This window comes from Elephantulus edwardii, unplaced genomic scaffold (genome assembly GCF_000299155.1).
Source record: "Elephantulus edwardii isolate Elephantulus edwardi_28Jun2011 unplaced genomic scaffold, EleEdw1.0 scaffold00062, whole genome shotgun sequence".
Lineage (NCBI taxonomy): Eukaryota > Metazoa > Chordata > Mammalia > Macroscelidea > Macroscelididae > Elephantulus > Elephantulus edwardii.
Window position 1 is genome coordinate 715,061 of NW_006399812.1, and position 21,822 is coordinate 736,882.

Consider the following 21,822-nt stretch of genomic DNA (forward strand, 5'->3'; position numbering starts at 1 on the left):
GGGAGGAGGGTAGAGAGAATAGTGCAACAATGAATGAATGGAAACCCAAAATCTCTGTAAATGTTTATGAAAATTAATAAAATATAATTATAGAAAAAAAAAAGTCGGTTTAGGGAGCTCTAGTGGCCTACTGGTAAGAAGCTGAACTGCAATTCCAGAGGTGTGCGGTTCGAATGCACCAAATGCTCTGCTGGAGAAGGAGTGACAATCTCATCCTGTGCCAGTCAGATCCGATTTGATGGCACAAAAACACAAAAATAATAAATATAAAAAAAATAAATAAATGAAAGAAAAAAGTTGATTTAGGGGGCTTTAGGAAATGGAAAGCTGTGCATAAGAGCTTAGCCAAGATATACAACTTCACACTTGTTTGTTGACAAGTTTCTCCAGTTAGGAAGCAAATGAGAACAAAGAGTAAAATTAGTTAAGAAGAAAAATAATAAAAATCCACTTTCTGAAAAATAAAGAAAGCCCTTAAAAAATTCAGGCTAGCTTTTTACAAGGATGATAGCAAAAGTGAAGAAGGAAGCCCTTGCCCCTCCTAAAACTGAAGCCAAAGTAAAGGCATTAAAGGCCAACGCAGCATTCCTGAAGGGCATCTATAGCTACCAAAAAAACCCCATGTGCATGTCATCCACCTTCCAGCAGCCTAAGATACTGAGAGTTTGAAAACAGCCCAAATACTCCTGGAGGAGCACCCCTAGGAGAAACAAGCTTGACCACTATGCCATCATAAAGTTTCCCTTGATCACTATTAAGTCAGCCAGGAAGAAGATACAAGATAACAACACACTTGTGTTCATTGTGGATGTCAAGGCCACCAAGCACCAAATCAAACAAGCTGTAAAGAAGCTCTATGACACTGATGTGGTTAAGATCAACACCCTAATTAGGCCTGATGGAGAGAAGAAGGCTTATGTTCAACCTGCTCCTGACTATGATGCTTTGGATGTTGCCAACAAAATGAGGATCATCTAAACCAACTCCAGTTGACTAATTCTAAATAAAAATTTTTCTCACACACACACACAAAAATTCAGGCGAAAGACTGCTATTAGAATAAATGTAAATTCAAGATTTCATAAAATGCCAATAAAATTAATTAAGCCATTTAACTGTGCTGTCTATATTTTAAAAAAATAGCTTAAAATATGCATCTAAAAATACAGTAGTTACTTTTGGTGAATAAGTGAATTTGAAAAAAAAAATTCTTTCATTATAAATGGCCAGTCTTGAACACTCTCCATCATAAATGGCACAAAAACTCTGCAAAACCAACATCATCTGCTTGATCACAAAAGAGAGGTTTACCTCAAAACAGTATTAAGAGTTACTATCTGACCTAGAAAGAGAAATGTCTTAAAAATAGGTGCCTATCATAGAAAGGAAGCCGAAATATTTGATCATTTTGGGGAGTGTTAGGAGGGGAGTGTCACACGTGCGTGCTCTCTCTCTCTGACACACATACACACACACACACACTTACATAAGAGTCCAAAAGGCCAACAATTTTATAGTTATTAGTAATTACAATTTGATGATTTTTCCATGTAAAGATATTGAAATGCTTGTCTTTTTTTTCCGTTAGCTACAGTAAAACACACACACACACACACACACACACACACACACAGATGTTGTTTGGTGCTCTCAAGGGAGAGTACAGTTTATTAGGATTACGCTTGTGTCACTGAATGACTTTAGGAGTATTCTTTCTTTTTCTATTTTTTTGAAATTATTTGAGTAGAACTCATCTACAAATATTTGGTAGAATTCAGCTGTAAAGACATGTAGGCCAGGACTTTCTTGTGGAGGAGTCTTTTCATGACTTGTTCAATTTCTTCTTTGGGATGGATCTGTTCAACTGTTCGATGTTGGACAGTGTCAATCTGGGTGGAGTGTGAACGTCTAGGAATTTGTCAATTTCCACCAAGTTTTTAATTTACCAGAATATAAATTTTGATAATAATCTGTTATTGATTTAATTTCAGCTCAATTGGTTGTGATGTCACCTCTTTTTATAATTAATTTTAATGAAAATTTAGAGATTTTGGATTTCCATTCATTCATTGTTGCACTTTTCTCCCTGCCCGTCCCTCCCCTCCAGTTAAGAGAAGTCTTTGAAAAGAAAAATTCTTTCTTTGTTATACAATCCCTCCTCGCAAGTCCACTCGACTATGCAGCCTTTGTTCTGGACTCCTGTCATGACAGTAATACCTAATCATATATATACCTTTTAAACAGTTCTCTCTCTCACCTGTTTCAGTGCAGTATACATAATTTATTCCATCCTTCTCAGCCTCCCCCCCCACTCCTATGTCAGTCCCATTTTACAACAGTGGCACTATACAGTATTTGACCTTTTGTGATTGAAATATTTCTCTCAGCATAATGTCCTTCAGGGTCATCCATTTTGAATAGTATTTCATGAGTTCCTTGTTTTTCATTTTCCCTTTTCTTATTCAAGTTATTAGTGTCTTCTCTTTCTTTTGTTAATTTTGCCAACGGCTTGTCTATTTTATTGACCCTTTCAAAAACCATCTTCTGGTCTTGTTATTGGTTTCAATTGTCTTCCTGTTCTGGCATTGATTTCTGCTCTTGTCCTAATTTCCTTTCTTCTAGAGGCTGTGGGATTAAATTGTTGATCTTTCTGTAACTGATGGATGTGTTGAGTTCTTGTGTTTCTTTCTTCCTTTTTAATGTGTTTGCCTACTGCTATAAACTGCTCCCTGAGGACTGCCTTAGCTGCATCCCACAGATTTTGCTAAGTTGTATTTTCATGATCATTTGTTTCCAGGAACTTTTTCATTTTATTCATTTCTTCTAAAACCCAATGGTGTTCTAGCAGGTTGTTATTTTGCTTCCATGTAAGTGCTTTTCCAAGTTGTATCATCTTGTCATTAATTTCTAATTTTCTAGCACTGTAGTTGAAAAAATACTTGGTATTATTTCAATGCTTTCAAATTTGTTGCAGCTTGCTTTGTTTCCTAATATGTGATCAATTCTAGAAAATGTACAGTGTACACTTGAGAACAAAGTGATCTGATGTTTAATTGGGTACAATACCCTGTATATAACCACAAGGGCAAGCTGGCCAACTGTATAGTTCAGATTTTCTCCATCTTTGTTAAGTTTCTTTTGAGTTGACCTACCTTTTGGTGAAAGTAGCATATTAAATAAACCTGGAGGACAACCATCAACTGATTGAAAGAGATCCATATTTGTTCCAATACCAAAGAAAGGTAACCTGAATTAGGTGCACCTTAGTCTTTTTTTTTTAATTATTTTTTTTAAGCACCTTAGTCTTTTAAACTGACCTCACTGCTCCTTTGTAGGTGTGATCAAGTTTTATTTCAGCCCTTCAGAGTTAACAAAATATTTCATCTTTCTTTAGGTTTCATTTTCTAATACAGCTAATAAATTTTCTATTTTGGAAACTAGTTGCTTGATAAACTCAAAACTCACTGCTCTTAGTCCTATAGGATGATTTTATAAATAGATTTGACACACAAAATTATCTTTGGCCTAACAGTACACCATTTAAATTATGAGTTATTTCAAGGACTAACTGGCAAGTTCATCAAATTATCTTTTCAATTTTTTTCAGAATTTATTTTTCTTTTTGACAAATAAAGCAAATGAAAAGCAAAAGTAAAATGTAGCATTAAGGTGCTGATACATCAAGGTGATTCGCATTAAAAAAATATTTTTTTAATAAGAGAAAAAGAAAATTTACTAAGGCCAAAGAGCATACTGACAAGACTGTGGGAGCACCTGAATTAGAAATGCAGAATGCACCACTAGAGGATTAAAAAAATGCAGCAGGGAAAGAAATGGAAAGGCAAGGTGAGAAAAGGGCAAGCTGGCATCTCATTGAGGAATTCTTCATTTTTATGGCACTGTAAAGCAGCTCAAAATTTTCTGTTTTTAAAAAAATCTTATTTGAGAAAATGGTCACACAGATGGAAAGCATAAAGAAGCAGATGATGTCTAAAATGCTATTAATACAGTCTACTAACTTCTATTAATAGAACTTAAAAAGGTTTGTGTTTACCTGGTAGATTAGCAACCAGCTGACCTCTGATAAAGTCATCTACTTCTTCTGGCTTTAAGTGGTACTGCCCATCTGGTTTTGCTTTTCTAGTTGCCATTTTTGCCAGGAGAATATTAGAACCTAAAATAAAAATTGTTCCAAAAAACTGATCACAATATTGTCTTCATTTCTCTAACAAAGGCAACTACAAATGAGTTACTTACAAAAATTCTCCTAAAACCATTTAGATTTTAAACAGTGTTAAATTTCTGCACTGGCAGAGTTTTGCACATATGTAAGTAACACTAACACCTTTTTTAAAAGTGAGAGTCCTATGCAGTATATTAACTGATAGAGCTAATAAAAGCCAAAAGTAAACTTCTTGAAATGAAGTTACATTCAAAGATTTCAAAATAATGCATTAAGTAAAATGAGTAATATAAGACAAACTGAATACAAACCAATTCCAACTGAGGCAGCACATTTAGTTTGGTCTTTGATTTCCATACGGATAACATTTGCAAATTCATCAGGTGTAAGTCGAGTCTCTGCAAGAATTTCAGTGATGTCTACTAGTGCTTCATCACAACTGACAGCTTCAATTTTATGAGTATAGCTGTTAAGATACAGCAAAAATGAGTTACAGCTTCAGCTCACTATATGTTAAACAAATACAGTCACTCAATATTTCCTCTCAAAGTTTAACACAGTAAAAGTTAGCACATTACATAAATTTATCTTTTATAAAAAAGAAATCACTTTACTTGTGTCATTATAATATTTCTTCATACCATTTTATCTTTTTTCTACACAGTTAATTATTGTCTTCTCATAGTAATTGTTAAAGGGACAATAGAAATTATTACTCTGTAAACCTCCCCAAAATGGCAAAGTTTGGGTGAATTAGATCAAAACATTCATTCTAAAAATTTTCAAATCTTATACCAAAATCAGTGAAATAAGTAACTGCTGTTCTCTAGAAAATATAATTAAATAGACCCACATAATTAAATGGAACAGTAAGGTTGGATGTAGTAAAATAAAACAGCCAATCCTTGCAATTGCCTACATTCCCTGAAGGTAAAGATATTTTGTTCTAGTATTTTGGTCTTAAGTTATATTGACCTATCCTCACAAAAGATTCGTTTTACATAACGAGAGAAGAGGGGAAATAAGACCTGCTATGTGACTACAATGTTAATTTTAAAAGGACTAAAGGCCATGAAATAAAACCGAAGCAGAAATGTCCGGGAATCAGAGAAATCTCAGTATAAAAAAAAAATCTTTTCAGTAATCCATCCATTCAGCAAGTAAAATTTAGCACAAGGGCTAGTCTTCATCTCTCATCTATGCTTTTCTGTAGGTTACGTCTCAGAATACTAAAAATTTAATCAAGAAATGAGTGTTGTCCTTATACTGAAACAAATGGTAAAATTTTTGAGAGTAGAAAAGTATAACTGATGTGAAGAATTTTTCTTTCGAGTTTAAGCTGCTCTGAGCTACATGCTGCTGAAAATGTCTCCCCTGGCTAAAATGCTACCAGAACTAGCATGGATAACTATCCCTCAACTCCTAATAATCCAAGGTCCAGGCTGATAAATTTGCCTGAGGGTCACCATAACCAATCCACAGCAATACAACTACTAAGCTCAGTCACCAGTTCACAACTGGAATGTGACAAAAGACCTCAGCTGTGTAACAGAAATTACAGCATGCTTTTGACTTGATAAAACCAGTATTTCTGCATTTACACTCTCAAGAACAGTTATTATAATAGAGAGCTCTGGTAGCCTCGTGGCAAGAAGCTGCACTGAAATCCCGAGGCACACAGTTCGAATCCACCACCTGCTCTGCAGGAGAAGGATGGGCAATCTCCTTCCATGTGATTAACTGCCTCTGAAAAACCACCGGAGGGTCAGTTCTGACTTGATGGTAAACAACATTATTATAATTGGCCTATCACTTGGTATTCAATCCTACTTACTAATGTCAGACAATGTCATTAGTCCCTTTGTCTTTTCCCCCTTTATGTTATCAAGATCCCTGAATGAGAAGAATGGACTTTCTATGTGAGGTTAGCAGTATCAAATAATACTTCGTACTTAATAAACGGATGTTCAGTAAACAGTATTTAAAAAAAAATATCAGAAAGAAGAGAATGAGGTAAAGACAGAGACGAGAAGCTCTTGGGGAAAAAATCGATTGTAGGTTGATAACAACTGCCCATGGTTCAGAAGCCTAGTCTGGTAAGTACAGTTTTCCTGGAAGGAAAACAGCTACTTCTTTCACTTACACAACACAGCAGAGCTGGGCAGTTATCCTAGAGAGCTACTTTCTCTGACCCTTTACAGAGAAAGTATGCTGCATACATTTTTTGTAAGCTTTGGTTCTGAATTGATATTAAATGTGCTGGCACTCTAAAAATTCTTCAAAAGTCTTAAGATAACTAATCACCTTCTATAAACTATTACTAAAAACTAATTTTTAATAAACTCACTTTTGGCATAACTAATTACTTCAAACAATTCTAGTCCCTGTCAACCCAACATGTGTAATTACACTAATAAAAAGGAGTCAAGTCCACATCTTAATCTAGATCCCAAAAATGGAAATGGACTCAATGGTTAGAAGGAGGCAGAGAATCAGATATTCTGTAAACATTGGAAAAATTTCAGAAGTGGAAAAATGCCCCTTGAAGTTGAACTAAATATGATTACTGAATAACAACAGTTGCAATGACTATGTATGCTGCTATATAATAACCGCATTTCTAAATATTTAGAATATATGTAAATTTGCATCTTCTTTATTAAAAAAAATATCATTACTGGAACTCTGCTCAAAGAAGGGTTGTAACGCTGGGTTGCTAAGCAAAGATTTCTTGAGTCAAGCAAAAGCAATTCTGACAATCCTTAAACAAAATGGAATTATCTTTAATATAATCTAAAAGAATCAAGAGACACGAAAGTGAACACATCGTACACTGCACCTTGCCAGTGTTTCATACATCGTTCGTGCAACTTCCTTATACGCATGAAAATCATATGGAACAGCTTGAAGACTGGGACACAGCTGCTTAGCTTGCCCAAAAAACATTCCATTCCTAACGCCAACTTGTCTAGAGAGAGAAGAGAATAAATTGAGATAACACCAGAAAATATATCAAAGCTAAATAGCAAATATACTGACAATATCTCCAACCCCATGCTATTACTATGCTATTTTCAAATAACAATATTTTCATGGGGGTAAAAATGGGCAGAGAGAAACTGTACAAGTTTCGTTTTCCCTTCAAAGGAAAACTATACAATTATATGCTTAGGGTAAATGACACATGTAGATGACATGATGTTAACTGAAAGATCAGGTTTGGCTCTTGTCTGTTAACTGGAGAATTCTCCTAGGACCCAGGGCTCCAGTCCCTTTGCAGAGATGCCAGCATGCCATATATGCTGGGGATATCCCAACGACCACAGAGCAGGAATGTTATTTCAAAAAGTTATTTTCTTTCCTAAATAAATGGCACAGTTTGGTCAGGGTTCATCCCCAAAAAACAGAATATAAACGAAAGAACTACACAAACAGTGCTATGTGACAAACAGACAAAATGTACTCATCCTATTACCACCCAATTCCCAATTGACCAATTCCATGCTCCTGAGGTGGCTTCACAGTGGCTGAGATGCCAACAGCATGTATATGGCAGCACATCATTCTGGGCAGGAGCCAGTGTTCCAGAACTTTGAGAGACCTAATTGAAAATGGTAAATTTTAAATCTACTGAGTGTCTAAATGCCCCACACTACCCTTTGGTTTTGTTTTGTTTTTTCTTTTAAATTTCTATTCATTCACTGTTGCACATATCCCACACTATCCTTTGATAGCTGAGGGGCTCAGCACAATAATTACAATTACAGAATAACAAATAAATTGTAAAATTCCATTTCATAGTCTATAATAAATCAATAAAAAACAATGCAGTAAAAACCAAAGCAAAATAACAAGGCACTTTTTCATGAGCTCACACATTTTTATGTAAATAAATCAAGAGGTTAGTCTATACAGTAATTTACCCAATAAACAGCTGTAACTGCTTATTTAGTACAAAGGAGTGTTTTAAGAAACATATACAAATCACTCACAGTTGGTGAGTTGGAACTCACTCACAACTGACCCTCAAATGGGTTTCCAAGGCTGTAAATCACACAAGAGATGACCGCCTATCTGTCTCTCAGAGAGCCACTCATGGGTTTGAACTAACAGAAGCGTGGTCTTCGGGTAAGCAAAAAAAATCCCCTTCGGACTACGCCACCAGAGCTCCCTTATCTACAACCAATTCTCAACTACACAGATACTTTCTGGCCTCATCCCCGCACATTCACACCACTGCTGAGAGCCAAGGAAAAAAGAGTTCTTCACATATTCAGAGGTGGATGCAAAATTACATTTATACACAGAGATAAATTTATGAATACAGAAGACAGTATAACTCTTTAGGTTGGAAATAGTTACTAGCAAAGAAAAATGGTCAGGGAAATGACCATTTTTCTTAAAAACACAAGTGCTCAGTTCATTCAACAAATCTTTAAGTGTCACGCATTTTGCAAGATGGAGAGTATTGTAAAATGACAAAACAAACAATGTTCATGAGAATGGACTTTCATTCATGTAGCATAGGATGAACTAGACTTGTGTATATCAATATATATTTAATACATATAAAAATAAAGTTAAAATAAATAATATATATAAAGAATCAATTGTATTAAAACACAGATTTTCTATTGAAAAAATATATAAAATTGTTTAGAAAGGTTATAAAAATACATCTAAATTCCACAGAGGAAGATATTTAAGTGTCATTATTAATTATGTAAGTTATATAAAATGTGCCCTCATGGTGTAGTGTGTAGTGCTTAAGCTATCAGCTACTAACCTAAAAGTTGGGGTTAAAAATCCACGTTCTACTTCATAGGATAAGGCAGTTTGCTTCTTTAAAGATTAAAGCCTTGGAACCCTGATGGATCAGGGTCAGTGCTATTCAGTCCTTTAGGGACACTATAACTTTGAATTGGCTTGATGGCAGAAAGATTGTTTTTTAGACACTCTGGTAGTACAGGGTATGCATAATTCAAAGGCTGCCTGATGGAGTGCTCTAAGTTGCTCCTTTGGAAGAAGATGGGAAGTCTTCTCCTGTAAAGATTTACAATCTCAGAAACTTAAAATTGTACCTCTTTATTACAAACTTTCTTATCACCCAAGGTTTGGTGTCTGTCAGTGGGTTCTGACACCATTTAACAGAGAGTGAGAGAAAAGTAAGGACAATTTAAGCCAATGGCAAGTATACTCTATTCAAGGAGCCGGGACTGTTTAATAGATTCTCAGTTGCATGGGTCTTGGGTAGCTGCCAATTAAAAGTGTGAAAATATGGTCTCTACCTTAAAAAAAGGGACCTCTGGTGGCATAGTCTGTAGGAGTTGTGCTGCTAACCCAAAAGCAGCTGTTCTTTGGAGGTTCAAATTCAATTTCTCCATGGGAAAAAGATAGGTTATTCTTTCCCTGGATTTAAAACCTCAAAAATTCACTGGAAGGTTAGCTATGTGTCAGTTCCGATGCAATGACAAAGAGGTTTTTTGCTTTCTAAGTATACGCTGCAGAAATAGTTTATCTTCAACTTTAAATTGTATAAACTTATTTTATAACTTTCAACATTTTTTCCTCAAAACTATCTCGTGCTGTTCTTCTTAGGTGCTGTCAATATGACTCATAGAGTATGAACAACAGATCTGAACCCTGTCCTATCCTGTGCCATTCTCACAATCTGATACTCCTGAGCCCACTGCCGCAGTCACTGTGTCAAGTCTCATTGAGGGCCTTTCTCTATTTTACTAACCCTCCACCTCTCCAAGCATGATGTCCCACTCCAAGGGAAGAGGCCTCTCCTAGCAACATGCTCAAAGTATGTGAGACGAAGCTTCACCATCCTTGCTTCCAAGAAACACTCTGGCTGCACCTTCTCCAAGGCATATCTATTCGTCAGGCCTTGGGATATTCAGTACTCTTCTCCAACACCACAGCTCAAAGCCATCAATTCTTCTTCTGTTATCTTATTCACTGTCCAGCTTTCAGACGCATAGCAAGTGATTTAAAAAAAAACCACCAAAAAAAAACGAATATGGCCTGAAACTAGGCACATCTTAGACTGAAAACTGACATCACTGCTTCTCAGTAGTTTGGAGAGGTCCCTGACAGCAGACTTACCCAATGCAACATGCCTCCTGAACTCCTGAGTGCTAATACCAGGGGTGCTGATTGTGGATCCAAGTAAGATGAAATCATTGACAACTTCAATTTTTTCCCCCATTTATCATGATGCAGCTTATCAGTCCAGTGGTGAGGATTTTTTGTCTTCTTGATGTTGAGATGGAATCCACATTTGAAGGCTGTGGTCTTTGATTTTCTGCAGCAAGCAATTCAAGTCTTCCTCATCTTCAGCAAGCAAGGTTGTGTCATCTGCATAACACAGGTTATTGTGAGCCTTCCTCTGATCCTGGATCCCACATTCTTCTTCAGAGTCCAGCTTCTCAAATGATTTGCTTAGCGTATAGACTGAACAGGTATGGAGAAAGGATACAACCCTAACATACATATTTCCTAAGTTAAACCATGCAGTGTTCCCTTGCACTGTTAGGACAACCACTTCTTGGTCTAGGCATAGGTTTCATACAAGCATAGTTAAGTGTGCTGAGATTCCCATTCTTAATGATAGCCATAATTTTTTATGATCCTCACAGTCATATAAAAATAACTCAACAACAATATCATCATATCTGGTGCTAGACTAAGACAATATAAATATTAACAGGGTAAAAAGACATTCCTATTACTAATTCCAAATTACACAGGACTGTACAAAAACAAAACAAATTTGTCTAAATTACATGATCTTAGAAACCTATGATCTTAGGACCCTTGTACATATACAATTACTTCTTAATCTATATATCCATTTTCTCAGTTACTATGTACAAAGCTTGTTTCTTTATAGTAAATCCAAAAGAAAATCAACTGGTATACACTCAATTCTGATTCACAGTAAATCTATCTGTTCTACAGGGTTTCCAAGGCTATAATCTTCTGTTTTTCTTGTGAGAATATACAAAGAAAACATAAACCAATTCAAAGATTCAGAAATGTACAATCCAGAGACAATGATCACAATCTTTGAGTTATGCAGTCTCATCCCCTTTTTTCTGAACTGTTCCTCCCTCGCTAGACAACTAACCGCTCCCTGATGTTCTTTCAGGTGGCTGTTGTCAATTTGTTTTCAAATAGTTGTTACAAAAGCATAATGCTTTTTAAAAAGGTAGGAGGGTTTGGGTTTTGGTGTTTTGTTTTTTTTAAGCTAAAGAAAGGTTTGTCTAAAGTACAGTTTGGGGCCGAGTGTGAGGCAGTAACTGTGAGCGGGTGGTCGAGCGAGGCAGGCGGTGGAGCGCCTGCGCGATGCCCGGGCCCCTGAGCCCGCGGCGCTGAGCCAGCCGGGACGGACATGCGTGGCAGGGCGCCGTGGGGCAGCCGCGCTCCGCCGGGGAAATGAAAGCTACTGGTTGACTACAAATCTTTAGACTTCACACATTTGGAGTCATCCCAGAATAAGGCACAATGTCAACAGCAGGACTTGCTGCTCAGGAGATTAGAGCCCCTTTAAAAACTGGATTTCTACATAATGGCCAAGCCATGGGGACCATGAAGGCCTGCTGGCGCAGTCGAAATGAGTTTGAAAATAACTTTTTAAATATCGATTCAATAACCATGGCCTACAGTCTGAACTCTACCGCCCAGGACCGGCTCACATCTATTGGGCATGGAAAAAAAAAAAAAAAAAAAGTACAGTTTGGCTGGAAGAAGACTTCAGAGGATATTCGGGCCTAAGATTTAAAGATAATTTCAAAGAAACAGTTTCAGGAGTTCAACTCCAAATATCGTGGCTCCAGGAAGTCTGAAATTCATGAGAATTTGTACTTCTGTTCTGCATTTCCCTCTTTTGATAAAAAAATTGTACTGAAGACTTTCTGATCAAAATGTTCAGTAACGGTACTGGGAAACATTTCGTTCTTCTGGTCCCATGATTAAATAATAAATTGTTACAGAGGCATTCAGGTAAATATCCACTGCTTTTGTTAGGTGTCATGAAGCAGATTAGTACCAGTAGCAACCCTATAAACAACAGACGGAAAACTTGCCCTATCGTGAGCTATCCATATGATTTCCAATATAGGCTCAAACCCATTGTTACAGTCACTGTGCAAAACCATCTTGTTAAGAGTCTTCCTTTCTTTCGCCGACTCACTTTTCTCAGCGTGCCAGGTATGGTAAGATGCCATGTATGGTAAGATGAAGCTTCACCACCTCCAGGGAGCACCCTGGTTGCATTTCTTCAAAGACAGACTTGTTTATTCTTTTGGCAGGTCTTAAGATACTCAGTACTTTTCTCCAACACGATATAAAGGCATTGATTCTTCTGCCATAATTATTCATTATCCAACATTCAGATACATAGGAAATAACTGAAAAGACCATTGCTTGGATGAGGTGCACTTTAGTATTTCAATGGACATTCTTGCCCTTTTTAGCATCCTAGAGTGATTCTTGACAGTTGATTTTCCCAATGTAACATCTTTTATTTTCATGACTACTTACATGAGTGTTGACTGTAGACCGAAGAAAACATCAATCTTTTCTCCATCTACCATGATGTTGCCTATCAATCCAGTGCTAAGAATTTTTATTTTCTTGATGTTGACGTGTAATTAATATTAAAGGCTGTAGTCCTTCATCTTTAGTAGCAAATATTTCAAGTCCTCTTCACAAGCAAAGTTGTGTCATCTACATAGTGCAGGCTGTTGATGGGCCTTCCTCTAATCCTGATGCCACTTTTATTTTCATAAAGTCTAGACTCTTGAATGATTAGCTCAGGATACAGACTGAACAGATATGTTGAAAAGATACAGATAGCCCTGATGCGTTTTTCCAGATTTTAAACCACACAGTGTTTGGACAACTGCCTTAGTCTATGTTTCGCACGAGTACAATTAAATGTTCCGGGATTCCCATTCTTCTCAATGTTACCCATAATGTGTCACGAGTTAAAAGCCTTTGCATGATCATTAAAACACAAATAAACAGCTTTCTGGTATTCTTTGTTCTCACCCAAGATTCTTGTGACATCAGAAATGATAGCCCCATGCCATGATCTCTTCTGAATCCAGCCTGGATGTCTGGTATCCAGCTTGAATGTGTGACAGTTCTTGGTCAATATACAGTTGTTGTTATGTACTTTAAAGTCACAGCCATCCCTCCAGTGGGTTTTTGGAGGCAATATAAGTAGCAAGGCAGAGGCAGTAAACAACAAGGGAGCAGAATGATCATCTTTCTGCCATGGAGCAGCTTGGGGAGGGGGGCTTTGAAATGCATGCTTTTGAGCTGGCAGCAAAATTTCTTACCACTAAGACATAAGAGCAATCAGTTGATGTACTATGCTGTTGCTGTTAGGTGCTATCAAGTATGACTCACGGCAACTCTATGAACAACAAAGATCTCTGTCCTATCCTGTGCCATCCTTATCATCTCGAGCCTACTGCTGCAGTCACTGTGTCAATTCATCTCACTGATGGTTTCTTCTTTCACTGACCTTCCATCTTTCTAAGCATGACGTCTCTTTCCAAGGAATAGCCTCTCCTATCAACATTCCCAAACTATGTGAGGGGAAGCTTCACCACAGCATCCTTCTATTCCTGACATTCCTCCTTCCGGATATCCCAAGCAACTTTAGACCAACTGTTTTGTCCAAGGTCCTAATTTTTACAGAAACAGATTGTCAAGAGTTTTCTTCTGTAAAGCAGCTAAAAACCACTGCCACCAAGTGTATTTTTACTTCACCAGGTTGCCAAGGGTATAAATGTTAGGGAAGGAGAATGTCTTTCCATGTTTTCCCTGCAGAGCACCTGGTGGAGGCAAAGTGTCAACCACCTTGCAGTTAGAAGTCAAATATTTAACTACTGCACGACAAGGGTTTTTGAAGCTGACAATAAATAAAATTGGGTAAGAACCCAATTTTAAAGAAAAACAATATTAGATATGCCAATACAGACATATTTCTTCGTAATTTAACAGAAAAATAAAATAAGGTAGCTAAACATTTAAGTGTTTGGCTACTAACCATTTGGGTAGTCTGAACTCACCCAGCAGCTCTGCAGGAGAAAAGCTCTGAAGATGCTCTAGTAAAGATTATCCCATACTCAAATCACTGACATCAAGTCAATTCTGACTCATAGTGACCTTTCATTGAGCTTCTGAGCCTGTAAATCTTGACAAAAGAGGACAGCTCATCTTTCCCTTTTGGAGCAGCTAGTGTATTCAAAGTGCTGACCTTTTGGTTAGCAGCTCACGCACTATGCCACCAGAGTTCTGATCCATAAAGATTACAGCCTAGGAAACCCTTAGGGACAGTTGTATTCTATTGTGGGATCATTACAAACCTAAATCAACACAACAGTGCCTAACAATAACAGTAATTTATAAGACAACTGAATTTTAACATACTAAAAAAAAACCCTCCACCAAATAAACCACTTTAGAATGAGAAGGTATAGATTTCAGGGTGGCCTTTTTTTTTTAAGCCAGAAAAAGGAAAGATTAAAAGTTTTTCTTTTAGCAAAATTATTTACTATGCTTCAAAAGAAAAAAAAATTGATAGAACTCTATTTCTTTTGGTTTTCACAGCAATTCAGGTAATTATTAACTTATGTATCTTATTTAAATGGAAATGCAAACATAAACCTTATGAACATAAGGTCTAATTTCACCTAACATTATATAAAATGTTACCTCAGTTAAATATTCAGTAAGTGTAACAATGTACAACTTCTACATACCTGGCTTCATAACTACAAGATGCAATTTCAGCCTTTGACAAAACAGAATCCATTCCATTGATTTGTGCAAAATCTTGATTCTCCCAAACTGATGGATCAGGTATTTCTGCTTTAAAAAGAATAATATTAAATGATTATATGTTAAAAATGTTTTTAAAAAAATTTATTCAAGAAATTAACTTTCCATTGTTTTCCTATTCAAATGTTTAAATTCCAAATAAAATTGTTTCCAACTGGTATTCCTTATCTTAAAAAAATAAGAATCTAGATTTATAAAATGTTTTATTTCTATTATACACTTCATCAGCAATCAGTTAAACATCATAAAAAACTGTTTTAGTACTAGAGATAAAAATACACAGAAAATGTTTGTTCAATACATTCTTTTAAGATTGGTAAAGATAAAAAGTGATCAGAAAGATGAACCCTCACTTAACTGCCTTAAAATGATAAGCTTCTCTGTAATGGAAAAACATAAATTTCTCTGAATGCTCTTTGCTGTTTCTTAAAGGAGCTATCTGTAAACTTAAAAGATATTAGGCAGATTCCACAAACATTAAAATACTGTAAGCTATCCATTCAAAAGCCAGTAGGCCACAGAGCCAAAAAAAAAAACAAAAAAAAAACCCCTGCATTTTAAATTTAATGGTTTTGGAACATCTAACAGGTAAAAAAGCCTCACAACATTATGTTTTTTATTCTGCTTTTGGTTTAACAATGTATGTTCAATTAAAAACACTGAGGTGTGATGAGACTACCAATTGCTTTAAAGACTAAGTTGTAGTCTGAATAGTGCAGCTATCCAGTAACTCTTAATAAATATGTAAATACAACTTTAAACAGAAAAATAAACCATATAGTTTAGTGAGCCTATTGGCAGCCTGTCAGTTGACTTTCTTTGTCATCTTTAGCTTCACGATTACTGAGAAACAGATTTAAAACCATTCCAGTTATGGGTCTCTGGAGATACTACATTCCACATACTCTAGAAAAACAACCTTAACCACATCTCCACTATGATAAACAAACAAACCATTACTAAATCAAGATCATGAGATATCTCTCAAGTAAATGCTAAGAAAAATGCATCTGAGTACACTGTTAACAATAAATAACTAACAAACCCAGCATTTCTTTTCTATTTATTTTCACACTTAACGTTCCAAGAAAAATCAGCAGTTTATTTACCACCAGAAAAACATATCAAAATTATCTAGCTTCGTATTAGGCTAAGACAACTCTTTTCAGTGTGGCTCAAGAAATCATCATCTACCACTTCAGTTATGCAACACACACAAGCATTTCCATATTCTAGCATGCACATACACAAAGCAAACCAAACTCTAAGGATTGCTATCCCAATGGGGTAAAACCTACTTGCTTCAAAAATAACATCATACTAGATGCATTTGAGCTTAGTTTCTGATTCCTAAGCAACAAGCACTGTGCTATATACTGTCACAAAGCCTCATTGCCAAGTAGATCACTCAGTGGTTTTCAAGGCTCTTGGAATCCTCTTGTCATCTTCAACAGTCCATCATTCTAAACTGAAATGTATATAAGAAATATAGTATTGTAAATCACTGCAACAGAGGGTGTTACTATACAAAAAAAGTGTTGACACCTGAACAATAAAAATCAGACGTTTTTCAAAGGTGCGACTATGGGTTGGTTATGCCTTGAAGTTGGTGAGTTATATGACTTCTGTATTTAAAGTGCAGCCTTGTTTGGAAACTAGAGAAAAATCATGCTTGAGGGGTGAACAGTTGCTCTGGTCCATGCGCTCCCAATGACCTGGCCTGAGCTGCAGCATCCACTGTGTATCTCTTCACTGGGCTGGCTGACCTTTTCCACAGAGTAGCAGAGTGCGTGGATCCCTCCATGAGCGGAGTGAGTTGCTTCATGTGAGATTCAGGGCAATGCAGGGATAGTGTCCTCACTGGAGGGCAAAGCAGAGAACTGCGCATCAAAACTTGAGAAACTAGACGGGCACATGGAGAATGTGGAGGAACGGTTGGAGAGATCAGAGGCCAGGACCCACGTCTGTGAAAAAGAAATCGCTGAGAATAAATCTATGACTAATACGATTTTAAATATTGTAGTTCTTTAGAATGAAAACAGAAGTTGTTGGCTGAAAAGATAGGAAACATGTGCATCCTAAGAATCCTGGATGAGGTAAAAAAGACCCCAACCATGAAATCTTGAGTGTAAATGGATTCTAAAATGAGACCATCATTGAGATCACCACTGAATATTGCTCAGGAAGCAGCCTCAAAAAGGAAGTATAGACGGAGATCTCGTAGTTATACTCATCTGTTTAGACAAAGAGTGTCTGAATATAGGGACTAAGAAACTGAAGTTTCTATACAGGACTAAAGATGTTGGATGTTTTAACACTTTATCTAACCATGGAAGTCAGAACAATAGAAAGGGGGGGAAAAATCTTTTTTTAAAGTTAGTACGTGGAAGCCAAAGATTCCAATGCTTAAATTGATCGTCAATGTTTTAAGTTAGTGCCACGTCTAATAATGACCCAGAGAAAGAAAGATCAGGAAATAAGAAAAGAGGAACAAGGCACTGAAAAAATAAGTTCTAAGCACAAGCTTAGTTGTAATGAAATATGCTAATATGACAATCTATTAATTTCATAATGTAGTAAATATTATGGAAAGCTCCTTGTAGGTCAAAGAATTAGGACATAAAAATGATTGGAATCAAGCTAAAAGCAAGAGTATAAAATACAAAGTATCATAATAACTTTTTCTGTAATAGAAAAAATGGCAGTTTTCAATGGCAAATGTAATTTAAATATTCCTCCTAATAATTTACCTTCTGGGCTACCACCCACATTTGAGGGGAGAATGATGAGAAGTTCATTAAACTCCATGAAAATCTAGTGACAAAATCGATGAAGACAGACAGTTCAGACTCAACTGTGATAGAAGGAAAGAAGAGACCCAGCAGCTCTGCTACTTCTAAGGAATGTATGCCTACCAAAGTCAAAACATTCAATCCAGACTGCTGAATGAAGGCCATGTGTAGCAGATGTTAAGACTATGCTCACACAGAACCCTAAACATTAAGGACCCGAGGAGCTACCACTGAATGGTACGCACACAGTATAGTATTATTTCTTTGAACATTCATTAAGTATTTATGAATCCCCAATATGTGACAAGTCTTGTGCATTTCCTTCAGTTACATATTTTTTTTTGTTATTTTAAAGCTCTTAATTTTACCTTTTTAATAGTACCATATCTAATAGAAAATATGAAGGGTGGGGAAGTCAACCTACCACAAAAAAACTCTACCACCATACTTACTACCCACAGTGCCAAATACCACAATACACTTTATCTCAAGAACAATTCTACACAGAGAGCAGTTGCTCAAAGACCTGTAGTGACACACAAATTTCTAATGAGACTGCTATCAAAATCCCTGAAAATAAAGACATTTAAAAGTGCAAAAACTACATTTCAGAGAACCTGAAAAACTATGTATTCATAATCATTTTTACTGTACCTGTACCATAGAAATAGATGACTACATTGAACAAAAAGACTGTAATCTCAGAAAAACAAAACCCCAAAAAAGTGCTGAGATACATGCACTGGCTTTCTTTCTGCTTTAATTTCATTGAAATAAATTATAAAATAACTATGATTTTTTTAAATAGAATTGAAAAAATGGAGAAAAACTGCACCCCTTCTAGTATCCTGTACTCTGTCATTCTTGACAATTCTTTTCCTGAAATGCAAATTTTAAAAACTTGGCTTTGTAGAAATCTATGAAGAAACTATCATCAAGGTCACAGAACTTAATTTTTCAAAAGGAAAAAATATATTTTTTTAAAACCTTAAATGGTACTGCAATTAGTATAATTTATTAATTTTACTTAAACCACAAAAGTTAGAAATGAGAACTGTTTCTTAAAAGTAGATTCATAAAAGGAAATAGGAATGATTATTATTTCAATAAATTAAAAATGTTGTTTCTTATCCCACACTTCCTCACACAAATCTGACAGTAACACTCATTTACTGTCCCTACTGTGAAACAATGAACAAATAACTTGTAATTGTTGGCTCAAGAGTTTTGAGGCTTCTGTAAATGATGTCCATCACTTTCATCATGAGCCTAAATATATGCAAAGCAAACTAATTACATTCTTTAAAACATTCATCACTGTCTTTAGACATTACCATCTCATTCAAGGAAGCATTAATTCTGAGAAAATAAATGTAATTCAGTCATATGCATGGCATTCAGATTTTACTTTTAAGATGTCACTGACATCTTTAAAACCTCTGAACGAAAAAAAGCTAATTATTACAACTCTATTTTCATTTCTGTGACATTAACACCAACAGTAAAATGCAGAAGTCTTCCACAAGAGCACTATAACTTCAAAGACAGCTCATTATTTGTACCTGCTTTGCCTTTCAGGACTTTATTCTGATAATAATGCCACTCCAACAGGGGGTTAACACCAGGGCGTAAAGGTGCCCTTCCTGTGCCTCTGTTACTTGTGACAGCCACTGGCTTTCCTGGGAGGAAAAGAAGAAAATAATTTCTAAATCTAAGTACAGAATGTTAACTAACAGTATTCACAATATATAAAGGAAAAGTTTTCAAAGGACTTTTTTTTAATGAACACATTTTTTTCTTTAGTTTATTTAGGCTCTGATCCTTACAGAAACTAATGCCTTTTAAAAGAATTCCAAAATCATTTCATTTTCAGCCTAAAACTACGGGTGACAAAAAAAAAAATATGGGTGACAATTTTGATATACATTCCAATTTCAAGCAGCAGTGTTAGCTGCTACCATCCAATGATTTCTGCTTCATTTAATAAAAGAGAAAACAAGCAACTCAGAATCTAGACTCAACTTGGGAGGGTGAGGAGATAGGGGAAAACTATAACTAAGAACAGACTTTATATTCTTGGTTATGTTATCAGAAATGTAGAGCAGTAATTACTAATATTTCAATTTTACAGGAAGAAACAAATATTACAGACATAGTCATCACAGTATGACTTACCATAAAACAAGATTATACAGTTCTTCAGATTAAGGCTTTGTGAGAGTTAAAAAATTACTTTCAAGTGTCATTTCTTTTCGGTTTTTTTCAGTTACAAAATAATAACACCATGAACCAATAGTATGAACAATTTAAATATATTTTACAGAATTGGTTTTTGCAAAAAAAGCTTAAAAATGCACCTAAAAGTTATATTCGTAAGTATTACTCAGCCATAAGGAGAAATGAAGTACTGACAGAAGCTAAAACCTGGATCAACTCTGAAAACATGCTATCAGACACAAAGGACAATTACTGTAGTATGACACATCTAATAGGGACAAATGCTTAGGCACTCACTATTTAAGGGCCATTTCAGTAATTTTGCTTAAGAGAAACAAAAAATTTGAAAAGTGATGCTAGACATGAAGCTAAAATAAATTCTTTAACTTTCTAAATATTTCTTTCAGAACGAGTCATAATGATAAAAATCAACACTTTCCATGCTATAATCTGTAATTTTTCCCTTAAGGAAAAAAAAATTAAGAAGAAAATGCTAAGAGTTAAATGCTTAATAATGTAAGTTTATTCTATAAGCAAAAAGTTGGGATGTTCAGCAGCATCAGAAGTTATTTATTTATAGTAGTGGCCCAAGTCTTTTTTGTTACATTTCAGCGGCATAGGCATAGGCTATCATAAAATTTCTAATTACTAAAAAAATAGTACAGATAGGCAAAAATATAGGGAAAAAAGACCCAATGCTGGTCTCAACCTACAATACAGAAATATTTGAAGATGCATATTTTTCCCTTAAGACTTTATCATTAGAGTGACAAATGTTCTCCCATTTCCCTATTTGTCCAGAAACTCTGGATGGAGGAACAACTGCAGAAATTAACTTTTAAAAGATGTCTATCTAAGATATACTTTAACACAAATATTTAAGACAATACAATAATTTCTGGAACATAAATAAAAATACAGACCTTTGAGATCTGGTCTATTTCGTATACCCACTGATACAAAGAAGCAATCCATATCAACATGCATTATACAACTCTGATGTCTGGGTGAACTCAACGCTGATACATTTCCTAAAAGGAAAAGGAGAAGATTAAAACCCCAAACTAATTCTTACTATTAAAAAAAATTAGGTCTTGGGGTGGGGGAGGGCTTGGGGGGAGGGAAGTGCAGCAATGAATGAATGAATGGAAATTAAAAAATCTGTTAATGTTCATTAAAATTATTAATAAATTAAAAAAAAATTAGTTCTATAATATTTATACATAAAAGACACTAAGATAATGTGATTTAAGAATAAACAACAAAAAATCAAGAATAAAAGCAGGAAAAGATTTCTACAATTTGAAAAACCAAATTTAAGGTCCTTTAGCTCCTGAAAATAATGCAAATATCAATTTCGTTTTCAAACATAATTTAAAAAGCAACACAGACATACATGTTTTCCCATGTCAAAATAGCCTAAAAGTTACTTTTGAATGATCATTTTGTAAAAGCTTAAAATTTACATGTTTAGTTACATGGAGCTACGCAGTTTTTACATTCACTTTTCTATATACTCTACAAACATTCTCTTATAAAATAGCAATTGCTAATGACTCAATGACTTCATATACAGAACAAAATAATGGCCTGGTGCTGCATCATCTTCACAATCACTGATCTGCTGAAGTCCACAGCTGAAGTCCCCTCATGAATCCATCTCATTCAAGGTCTTCCGCTTTTTGGCTAACCCTCTTCCAAGCACCATGTCCTTCTCCAGGGACTGGCCCCTCTTGGTAACAAGGCTGTATGTAACAAAGCCTACAC

At 35.6% G+C, this 21,822-nt stretch overlaps 1 protein-coding gene across 2 annotated transcripts in view; it reads right to left on the minus strand.

The window, feature by feature from the left end:
- REV1 (REV1, polymerase (DNA directed)) overlaps nucleotides 1–21,822 on the minus strand; it is an 85,129-nt gene that overhangs the window by 24,692 nt on the left and 38,615 nt on the right. Inside the window, exons 6-11 of one of the 2 annotated variants that reach the window (XM_006887795.1) lie at nucleotides 20,979–21,086; nucleotides 19,401–19,517; nucleotides 14,968–15,073; nucleotides 7,023–7,151; nucleotides 4,495–4,649; nucleotides 4,055–4,174 (exon numbers count right to left, since the gene is read on the minus strand). In XM_006887795.1, the coding sequence (XP_006887857.1) occupies nucleotides 4,055–4,174; nucleotides 4,495–4,649; nucleotides 7,023–7,151; nucleotides 14,968–15,073; nucleotides 19,401–19,517; nucleotides 20,979–21,086 (735 nt within the window). Of the gene's footprint in view, nucleotides 1–4,054; nucleotides 4,175–4,494; nucleotides 4,650–7,022; nucleotides 7,152–14,967; nucleotides 15,077–19,400; nucleotides 19,518–20,978; nucleotides 21,087–21,822 lie in introns of both variants that reach the window. The other variant, XM_006887794.1, reaches the window with a different exon arrangement.